Genomic DNA, 11,690 nt, shown 5'->3' with positions numbered 1-11,690 from the left:
AAATAAAAAATATTTACAACAGATAATCAGTCTAATATTTGTTTTAAAAAAATTATTTATTAATTTAATCTCTCTCTATGAAAAATTGAAAAAAAAAAATATTTTGATGTAGCGCTGCTTCATCATTGCACGAGAAAAATTAGAATCTTGATTAATGTGTCAGGGAGATTCTATATAGGAATTTTTGCTGGATCATTGAAATTGCAATAACTTTTGACATCCATTTTGTTCAAAATGATGTTGGATACTGATTATCTATGGGTTGATGAAAAGAGGATTTAAGGAGAAGATAAAAAGGAATAATCGTTGTTTTTTTAAAAAAAATTATTTAAGATTCAAGATTATTTTTTGAACATACATGTTTATATAGACTGAACTCGACAATTCCTATTTATTAAAAAAGAAAATATATCTAAAAAAAATTATTAATATTTATATAGACTCTCCTTCCTTCTCGAGGCAGGAAGCTTCATACAGACTCAGAATCCCTATGATTTGGTTCGCACAGCGAGCTTCGAAGTTTCTCGTCTTTTAATATCTCGAACGAATATTGGGAAATAGAGAAACCATTTGCTCTGAGGAGCCTGAACATCAGCGACGTGGCATGGAGATTGTCCTTCAGATGCTAGCTCACATGGTCTAAAGAAGCATAAAGACGACTTAAAACGTCTGCAAGCTCGTCTTTGAAGTGGTAAGCCATGCCGAGCTGTTGTAGGTGGTCGATCAGTTGAAGTTGCTCTACTACTTGCTGCTTCTCGCGTATCAGATTCCTGGTCTGCTTCTTGAGAACGTTTATTCTCTCATGACTGTCTTCTTGTTGCACCGCGGAGGTGCTCGTGAGGGATTGCGTCGCCATCGCTACACGTTGGGTTAAATTTACGACTTGTCAATGTAAATCTTTAATCTTAACACGCTAAGTTAAATATGTTTGCCTCAGTAAATTCTCAATCTCATCCTGAGTGCTATGATCACAGTGTAAATCTTCCTCATCTAGAATTTGCCTTGCACGATTATGATCACGGTCACAACGACCTTCCATTGGATTTGATACTCAACTTTTTCAATCAGAAGTTACTAGTTCTGATACCAATTGAGGCCGGATAGTATAGCGGGTTGATGAGAAAGAGGGATTTGAGGAGTAGACAAGAAGACATAATAGATTATATATATATATATATAGTTATTTCAATTATTATTGTGTAAAGATAGAAAAGTAATTTAAAAAAAAATTATTAATCTAACTCATGATCCTAAAATTTCTAAACTGACTTACAATATAAAAATATAAAAAGATAGAAATTAATAAAAATACTTAAAATACTAAAAATATCTTAAATACTAAAAAATTAAAAATTAATAATAATAATAATAATAATAATAATAATAATGCATTAAAAATTAAGATTCTATTTATTTGAAGGATACTAAGGATTTTCTGAATCATGGTTCTAAGAAAAATTATATTAGTAGAACATTGCACCTTTATAAATTATTATTGTGAAAATTGTTGCTGTTACGAGCCTGATTACTAATATTTGAACGCATACTAAAGTAGAGTATGCCCTTGCCAATTTAATTTTGAATCAGTTTGTTGCAATCTTTTCCTAAATTTGTGGATCTTTTCAATTGTACTATGTCTTGTTGAATTTTTTTTATTCTTTTCTTTTCATCTCTATTTTGGGTTTATTTTGAAGTTGCTCATATTTACTTGTCTCACTAAAAAAAAACACACACACACATGGATTTAACGGTAAATTTTAAGGATGAAAAAATTTCGTTACAAATCTGCAATAAAGTAGTGACAAAAAAAATCACTCCTAATTAGTAATGAAATTAATAACAAATTTGATTTCCTTTAGAGCATTGTTTATAAAATGACTATGCATATCAAGTTTAAAAATATCAAGTTTACAATAAATTTTGCAAGAAAATATATTTGTTGTGACTTTTGCAACAACAAATTTTGCAACAAATTCTTTTGGTTGCAAAATTTGCCACGAAATATGATTTTGTGTCAAATTTGGGATGAAAATAAATTTTGTCGTAGATTTGTAACGAATGATATTTTCATCATAGATTTTGTGACAAAAACATTTTTCGTCGCAAATTTACGATGAATGACATTTTCATGACAAAATTTGCCACAAATTTTTTTTGTGGCAAACTTTGGGACGATTGTTTTTTTTTTGTGGCAAAATTTATACTAAAAAAGTGTCTCGTTGCAAAATTTGCCACAAAATTTTAGGACGAAATTACTTTTGTGGCAAATTTTGTGACAAAGCACTTTTTAATCACCAAATTGCAATGAAAATTTTTTTTGTTACAAAATTACTGACTAATTTTGTGGTGAAATTCATTTTTGTTACAAAATTAGCAACTAATTTTGCAACGAATTCTATGACAAAATATTATTTGCAACAAATTTTTCTAAAATATTTGTCGCAAATGAGGATTTTTATATAGTGTCTAAAATACAACATCAGTCTATTGTATTAAATCTATCAATCTTACTGTTATATACTAATATATTTTTTAGTTAGTATCAAGTATCCAATCCTTTGGACCGATTAATCCTGAGGATGATTGGCTCAGTTCCATAGAAGTTTTCCATTGACCATCAGGGTAAGTGCCCGTAATGGACGACTCATCAGTCCAACATCTCAAGTTTGTTATCCCACTGGTGGAAAATACCATACAGTACGCCGTAGATGAAAATTGAACCATATTTCTTGGGAGACTACATAGGTGTTCTCCCACTACACTATAACTCGGGGATAATATATACTAACATTTGCATTTGATAATGATGGTGCTATTTGGTATGATCTTTCAATGAACATTAGGTGACTATAAATTTATATCAAATATATGTTGGATACACACTTGTGCAATCGAATGGATGATAATTGAATGAATGATAATCTTATTATTTATGTAAAGAAATATATATTTCTGAGCTAGGTACTTGTATTATGATGGGGGTGTAAACCGCAAGTACATGGTTGTCGTCAAGTAATAAAAATATCGATCCCACAAGGACTATTGCTTAAATACTGATCGAGTTTGCAAAGCAAGTTATTTAGAAGATTAAAATTGGTTGAGTTAATGAGAGAGAGAGAGAGGGAGAGTGTTAGAGAGAGAGAGAGAGAGAGAGAGAGAGTGTGAGAGTGTTAAGAGGGTTGAGAGAAGGGCTTGAGTGCAATTGAGAGTCAAGAGGAAGCAAGCGATCGAAGGAAGGGATTTAAGGGAAATGATTCCAGGACTTCGATTTCGCTGACCCCCTAAAGTATTGTTCACTTTCCTATCTCTATGTTTACTCACTTATAGGGTTCTCGACCTAAATTTCCGATATAGATTCAGGATGATTAGATTGGAGTGCTTACCCCAAACTCAACGCTATTAAGCAATGCCCGCTTTGCTGGACTACTCCTGTCACTAGGGCTCCACGGTACATTTAAATAATCTACTCCACTTCCTGACATCAAATTGGGGAAAACCCATTAAGATTTATGATATTTATCTCCTTATAGCAAATCAACCTCTATTCAAGGTAATAATACTTGAATGTCCACTTAAGGGTTACCCCTATCACATGGTGCTCCACAGGTATATTGTTGGTGCAATATCTTTAGGTCAAGGTTGACTTGGTTGACTAAGCTTGAGTTGGCTCAAACTTGAGATTTGATGTTTGGATTTCAATGTTTGACAATACATGGAGATTGCAGATGCAATTGTCTGATTGAGGAGATTGTTGATACAATTCCCCTCTAGCCAAGACTGACCAGTTAGATGTGAAGAATAGTCAAGTAGGTCAAAGGGTTGACAGATACTTGACTGGGAAAGTCCTAACTGGAGGTTAGGCAAGGGGAAGTCCTAGTGAGTGAAGCCAAGCAGTTGGAAATCCTGGTGAGTGAAGCCAGGTAAAAGACCTAGTGAATGAAGACATCGCTCGATATGTCAGCACCTGCCTAACCTGTCAGAGGGTTAAGGCAGAACATCAGAGACCAGGGGGAGTTTTGCAGCCCATACAGATACCAGAATGGAAGTGGGAAGACATTTCTATGGATTTTATAGTGGGATTACCCAGAACCACGAATGGTTTTGATACCATCTGGGTAATAGTTGACAGATTAACTAAATCAGCCCACTTCTTAGCTATCAGGATATCCTACTCCATGGAATAGCTAGCTCAGTTGTATCTCAAGGAGATCGTTAGATTACATGGAGTCCCACGAACCATTATTTTAGACAGAGACAGCAGGTTCACGTCACACTTCTGGGAGTGTGTACAGACATCTTTGGGCACGAAGTTAAAGTTTAGCACAGCCTTCCATCCGCAGACAGATGGACAGACGTAGCGAGTAAATCAGGTACTCGAGGATATGCTCCGAGCATGTGCCCTAGATTTCAAGGGAAGTTGGTGCAAATATCTGAGTTTTGCAGAATTTGCATACAACAACAGCTATCAGGCCACTATCGGTATGACACCTTATGAGACTCTCTATGGGCGGAGGTGTAGATCTCCAATCTGCTGGTATAAGAGTGGTGAACAGAAAGAACTAGAACTTCAGACAGATCTAGTAGTAGATACCACAGCAGCTATACAGCAGATCCGCCAGAGGATAGAGACAGCTCAGAGCCGCCAGAAAAGCTATGCTGTTACACGGCGCAGACCCTTAGAGTTTTCAGTTGGGGATTCAGTGTTCCTCAGAGTAGCTCCCATGAAAAGAGTAATGCGTTTTGGGAAGAAGGGCAAGCTAAGTCCCAGATATGTGGGACCATACCTTATCAGCAGAAGAGTGGGCAAGGTAGCATATGAGTTAGAGCTACCCCAAGAAATGTCAGCTGTCCACAATGTATTTCATGTTTCTATGCTGAAGAAGCATACCCCAGATGCCACCCAGGTGATTGAGCCCCAGTCGGTACAGATCCGCGAAGACCTCAGCTATGACAGTCGGCCTATTCAGATAATAGACCGAGCAGTTAAGAAATTGCAGAACAAGGAAGTACCATTAGTCAAGGTTATTTGGCACAGTCACACAGCAGAAGAGGCAACTTGGGAGACAGAGACCAGCATGAGACAGAATTACCCAGAGTTATTCTAAGTTCGAGGATGAACTTTTTATAAGGTATGGGGGATTGTAACGCTCGAAAATTCTCAAAACTGCATTAGGAATATTCTATGATTTTTCTGGAATTTTTAGATATTTTTCCGGAACTTTTAGAATAGCGGAAGTAGCAAAAATAATTAGAACCGCAAAATAGCTTAGGCGGGAATTGAACCCGAGACCTATGGTTTACGGATAATTCTAGTAACCAGTTGAACGCAGCAGGGCCGTGCTGAAAGGAAAGGGAGACAATTAAATTTGTATTAGAGTTGGGCTGAAATTACCCACTTAATATAAATAGGGAATTTAATAGGTGAAGAGTTATTTTTTTTAACGTGACCTTTCCTTCTCCTCACCCTAGCCACGCCGCCCCCTTCCCTCTCCTTCTCTCGGCGCCAACCACAAGAAGAAACCTAGGGTTCCTTTCCTAGGGCCCCAAGGTCATCTTCCGGCGACAACTCCGGCACGAGGACACTCTTCTTCGCGAGAGGAACACATAGACGCGAGAAGATTGTCGAAGGGGTCGTCTCCACCGGAATTCTATCGAATAGAATTGTAAGGAAATTAGCGTACGAGGTAAGAAACCCCTCACCTGCAGTATAAGTAGCTTCCGTGTGAATTCCATGTTTTAGTTTAGTAATATGTAGACTTTCGGCACAAGGATGTAAATTAGTGCATACTAAGTGTTCGATTAAATTATTTAACACAGAAAAATGCAACTTAGGCATTTTAATAGCTCAGTAAATGCAATAGAAGCATTTAAATTGTTTAGTTAGCCTTGCCACAGCATATATGGGACTACGGTCCAATGGGTGGGCACCCACAGTCGCCTCTAGGTTCAGATAACCTAGTAAAAGTAAGGTAACCTAATTAGCTATGATCCAGTATTTTACTTCCAGTAGGGACACTGTACAGGATTAGATATCCATTGGGATGGGCTCCCATAGTCGGTCCCTAGGTTTAGATAACCTAGTGAACCTTACTAAATTCGGGATTTGCAACCCCGGATCTAGTTAAGGATGCGACCATAGCATGTACAGTTGCCGGGCCCACTAGCAGTATGATTATGTACTTTAATCTATTACATTATTAGTTTTTCAAAACTCACAAAGATTAGTTATGTTAATTGAGTTTGAATTCAGCTCTAGTCTAGCTCAGTTTATGTTCAGATCAGTTTAGTTTTCTGTTGATACAAATGATAGTTTATCATTAGCTTTATTGCCATGATTAGTTTACTTCTATGTGTTGTATGTCATGCCATGCTTAGCATATTCAGTATGTATTTCCATTAGCATGTTTTAAAAACATAATTTGCATCGTATGCATGTTTTGTGAGTTAGATGGTTTCTTACTAAGCTTAAAGCTTACAGATACTACTTTCCCTTATACTGCAGATAAAGGTAAAGGGAAGATGGACTAGCAGAGGAAGCTGGAGGTCAATGCTACGAAGATGTGTGTGGGCAGGAACTTGGAAAGAAGATCTTAGGAAACTCTAGCAAGTTGTTTAAACATTAGAACTTTTCAGTGTTTTAGTATTTTGCACTTTAGTAAGTTAATTGCCATGAATTAGTTAACCATGCACTTGATTATGCTTAGAACACTTCTATTATGATGTTAGAATGTTATTTGTTAGTGGTAGAGTGATTCCTAGTCATTTTAGAACTGGTAATAGAATTGAGGCACGAAACAGTGCTGAAATCAGAGTTTCAGTGTGAAATCAGAAACTCCGATCGATCTACGGATCGATCAGAGTTGAGTTGTGCCACTGGATCGGTCAGCTGACCGATCCAGTCGCGAATAGAGAGTTTATGGATCGGTCAGCCGACCGATCCAGATGCGAACAGAGAAGTACAAAGCTCACTGATCGGTCAGCCGATCGATCAGTGAGCCACTGGATCGGTCTACCGACCGATCAGTGTACTCCTGGATCGGTCGGTAGACCGATCCAGCCACATACAAAAGTGATGAAGCTTGTGGATCGGTCAGCCGACCGATCCAGGGTCCTTCTCCGTGCCAGTATCAAGCTGTATCGATCACTGGATCGATCCGACTGCCCAATCGATTCATGGATCGATTGAAATGCCTGATTACAGCTAGCAAGACATCCGAGAGGCATAGATTATCCTCCCTAGCATGTGTACAACCTCTAGGTACACCTAGAATATTAAGTTCAGATTTTACAGTAATCAGTTTAGTAAAATTTTAATCAATCCAGATTTCCGCAATAGTAATTTAGCACAGCTTAATGTAGCGATCAGCCTCCCAGCTTAGTCAGTAGGAGGCGGGTCGTTACAGAGTGGTATCAGAGCAAGTTCCATACTTCCTACACACACATCAGCATTGTACCTGCAACTTCCAAGTAAGAATACCTCTACTTTATTTATATTTCTTGATTTCTTGTTATAGCTCATGTTTATAGATAACTGATGCATGTTAGTCTGTGATAGTATATAACATGATAGCAATAGTTATACAATTATGATTGTATTAGTTATGCATGTCCTGTTCTCTATGTCTTTAGAAATAGCACGAGGACGCCCAGCTAGAAGGGCACCAGCTACTGAGCCCCAGCATGAGGCAGGCAGTTCAGTGCCTCCCCCAGACCTTACAGCACTAGTGGCTCAGTTACAGCAGCAGCTAGCTGAACAGCAGCAGGAAATAGCCACCTTAAAGGCTAATCAGTAGAACACTCCCACTGTCACCCCGGAGCCTAACTTAGCGACGCCAGTAATCTTAGAGGTTCCACCAGTCCAGCCTACAGCGCCAGTGGCCCCAGCAGCAGCAGAGGAAAAGAGAGAAGCCTATCTGATCCAGTGGCAGAGAGTTAAGCCAGAGAACTTCTCAGGCAGTAGTGAACCATGGGATGCTCAAGCCTAGTTCAAAACACTGAAGAGTACGATGGAGCTTCTGGACTGGCCAACACATGAGAAGGTGAAGTGCGCCTCCTTCTGTCTGACAGGAGATGCACGCATATGGTGGGAGAGAATCAGAGTGAAGCGCCCAGTAAACCAGATGACATGGGCAGACTTCGAGAAGGAGTTCTTTGAATAATTCTTTCACATGCGGGTCACAAACCGCCACTACGACGAGTTCACTGAGTTTCGTCAGGGCAACCTATCAGTGGAGGAAGCTGTGAAGAAATTCAATAGATTGACTCGTCTATGCCCTGAACTAGTCAGCACAGAGAAAGAAAGAGTCTGGTTGATGCTCAAGATGCTGAGGCCGGAAATAGCAATGAACGTGGCTGGTGGCATTCATAGGCCGCAAACCACCGAATAACTAGTTAGCAGTGCTCTGACCACTGAGCACTACCAGAATAATATTAAGCAGCAGAAGCAAGTTCTCTCAGAATCCAAAGGTCAAGGAGGCTCAGGCACTCAGAAACAGCAGGGCCACAGCTCCAACTGGAAAGGGAACTCCAGCAACAAGCGCAAACCAGGGAGTTACCCAAAAGGAGGGCCAGCCAGCAAGCAGCCCAGTTATCCAAAGTGTGCTACTTGTGGGAAATTTCATCCTGGAGTTTGTCGTAAGGGCACACGAGGATGCTTTGAATGCGGATAGGAAGGGCATATGGCCAAGCAGTGTCCAAACAAGACCAGTCTTCCTCAGCCACAGCCGATTCAGTATGGAGGCCAGCCAGCTCAGTTACAACAGATGCAGGCCGCTTTAGATGGTCCACATATCATCCAGGGTAGATTAGAAGCCCCTCCAGCTACGACCAATGCGAGGATCTACTCACTCACCAGAGAGGACGCAGCAAATGCCTCGACAGTTGTTACAGGTCAGATTAGTATTTTACAGCAAAGTACAACTGTCTTATTCGATACTGGGGCAACCCATTCATACATATCCAGGGCATTTGCTGAGAAGTTAGCAGTACCTCCAGAGGTACTCAGTAGCCAGTTCCTTACGACGTTACCCTCAGGAGAAATCATGGCGTCTACGCACTGGCTCAGAGCAGTGCCGGTCACTATAGCAGACAGAGAGCTCTTTTGCGATCTGATAGTGATTAATATGACCGACTACGACGTCATCTTCGGGATGGACTTTTTGATCAAATACGGTGCCTCCATCGAGTGCCGTAAACAGAAGGTCATATTCCAACCTGAAGCAGAAGCACAGTTCGAGTTCTTCGGAGAACCCAAGAGAAAGGCTAAGAAGTTTCTCTCAGCTATAAAGGCACAGAAATTAATGGATTCAGGATGTACGGGATTTTTAGCACACGTAGTCAGCACCAGTCAGGACAAGGACCAACAGCTAGCAGAGGTCCGAGTCGTATGTGACTACCCAACGGTCTTCCCTGAAGAGTTACCAGGCCTAGCACCAGACAGGGAGATCGAATTTGAGATAGAGCTCATTCCCGGTACAAATCCTATCTCCAAAGCGCCTTACCGCATGGCTCCAGTAGAACTGAAGGAACTTCATGAGCAACTACAGGAGCTGCTTGACAAGGGCTTCATCTGTCCTAGTCACTCACCATGGGGAGCACCTGTATTGTTCGTGAAGAAGAAAGACGGGAGCATGCACCTATGTATAGACTATAGAGCACTGAACCAAGTCACGATCAAGAATAGATATCCTCTTCCCAGAATTGATGACCTGTTCGATCAGCTAAAGGGAGCAGCAGTGTTTTCTAAAATAGACCTCAGATCAGGTTATCATCAGGTGAAGGTCAAGGAAGGGGATATACCCAAGACAGCATTCAGGACTAGATACGGGCATTACGAGTTCGTAGTCATGCCCTTTGGCGTGACAAATGCTCCAGCTACTTTCATGGACCTTATGAACAGGGTATTCAGAGAATATTTAGATAGGTTCGTTATCGTGTTCATCGATGACATCCTTATCTATTCTAGAACTCAAGAAGAACACGTAGAGCACCTAAAAACAGTATTGCAGACCCTTCAGCAGAATCAGCTGTACGCCAAGTTCACCAAATGTAAATTTTGGCTAGATCAGGTGTCCTTCCTGGGTCATATCATCTCAAAGGATGGTATCATGGTAGACCCAAGTAAGATAGAACCTGTGAGCAACTGGAAAAGACCCAAGAATGCCAGTGAGATCAGAAGCTTTCTGGGATTAGCAGGTTACTACAGGAAATTCGTAGAGGACTTCTCCAGGATAGCCTCCCCACTGACAGCTCTTACTAGAAAGAACAGAAAATTTCAGTGGACAGAGGACTGTGAGAACAGTTTCAGCGAGCTAAAAAGGAGATTGACCAGTGCACCTATTCTGACTCTACCAGAGAATGCAGATAGTTTTGACATATATAGTGATGCCTCGAAGTTGGGACTAGGAGCAGTGCTGATGCAAGATGGCAAGGTGATTGCCTATGCCTTCAGACAACTTAAGGATTATGAGAAGAACTATCCTACTCATGACCTTGAGCTTGCAGCAGTGGTGTTCGCTCTCAAGATTTGGAGACATTACTTGTATGGAGCTCAGTGCAGAGTGTATATAGATCATCAGAGTCTGAAGTACTTCTTCACTCAGAAGGATCTGAATATGCGACAACGCAGATGGCTGGAACTGGTCAAAGACTACGACATAGATATCCTCTACCATCCAGGAAAAGCGAATAGGGTAGCAGACGCCCTCAGCAGGAAGTCCAGTGCTACCCTATTATCTCTAGCAGCCATGTCACCGCCCCTACAGAAGGAGATCTCAGATTTCGGTCTCGAGCTCATAGTCGGACAGCTCTCTGCTATGACATTAGAGTCTACCTTGCTCGGTGACATCCAGACAGCTCAGGAGCAGGATCCTGAAATTCAGAGAATCAAGCAAGGTTTAGCAGAATCAGAAGGTGGAGAGTTCAGAATATCAGATAGCGGGGTGTTGTATTTTGGCGACAGATTGTGCGTTCCAGATCAGGAGGAACTCAGAAGGAAGATTTTAGATGAGGCTCACAAGACTCCCTATGCGATGCATCCTGGCTCCACCAAAATGTACCAGGACATAAAGAAACATTTTTGGTGGCCTGGGATGAAGAGAGACATCGCTCGATATGTCAGCACCTGCCTAACCTGTCAGAGGGTTAAGGCAGAATATCAGAGACCAGGGGGAGTTTTGCAGCCCATACAGATACCAGAATGGAAGTGGGAAGACATTTCTATGGATTTTATAGTGGGATTACCCAGAACCACGAATGGTTTTGATACCATCTGGGTAATAGTTGACAGATTGACTAAATCAGCCCACTTCTTAGCTATCAGGATATCCTACTCCATGGAATAGCTAGCTCAGTTGTATCTCAAGGAGATCGTTAGATTACATGGAGTCCCACGAACCATTATTTTAGACAGAGACAGCAGGTTCACGTCACACTTCTGGGAGTGTGTACAGACATCTTTGGGCACGAAGTTAAAGTTTAGCACAGCCTTCCATCCGCAGACAGATGGACAGACGGAGCGAGTAAATCAGGTACTCGAGGATATGCTCCGAGCATGTGCCCTAGATTTCAAGGGAAGTTGGTACAAATATCTGAGTTTTGCAGAATTTGCATACAACAACACCTATCAGGCCACTATCGGTATGACACCTTATGAGGCTCTCTATGGGCGGAGGTGTAGATCTCCAATCTGC

General features: G+C 40.8%; 1 protein-coding gene across 1 annotated transcript; it reads right to left on the bottom strand.

Moving 5' to 3' along the window:
* Positions 1-469: 469 nt before the first annotated feature.
* LOC122037153 (myrcene synthase, chloroplastic-like) lies at positions 470-856 on the bottom strand. The gene is made up of 2 exons (XM_042596648.1): positions 668-856; positions 470-625 (listed from the first exon to the last, which is right to left on the bottom strand). Exons 1-2 carry the CDS (start codon positions 854-856, stop codon positions 470-472), a joined length of 345 nt encoding a protein of 114 aa, XP_042452582.1.
* Between the last annotated feature and the right edge of the window lie 10,834 nt (positions 857-11,690).

This window comes from Zingiber officinale, chromosome 1B (genome assembly GCF_018446385.1).
Source record: "Zingiber officinale cultivar Zhangliang chromosome 1B, Zo_v1.1, whole genome shotgun sequence".
Classification (NCBI taxonomy): domain Eukaryota; kingdom Viridiplantae; phylum Streptophyta; class Magnoliopsida; order Zingiberales; family Zingiberaceae; genus Zingiber; species Zingiber officinale.
This window is presented reverse-complemented; position numbering and strand designations above follow the sequence as displayed.

What these genes read in the sequence shown, in the direction of transcription:
- LOC122037153 (XM_042596648.1), bottom strand. Translation starts at nt 856, where the DNA reads ATGGCGACGCAATCCCTCACGAGCACCTCCGCGGTGCAACAAGAAGAC. An exon ending in TCAAAGACGAGCTTGCAGAC is followed by an intron (nt 626 to 667) that starts GTTTTAAGTCGT and finishes CATGTGAGCTAG; the next exon opens with CATCTGAAGGACAATCTCCA.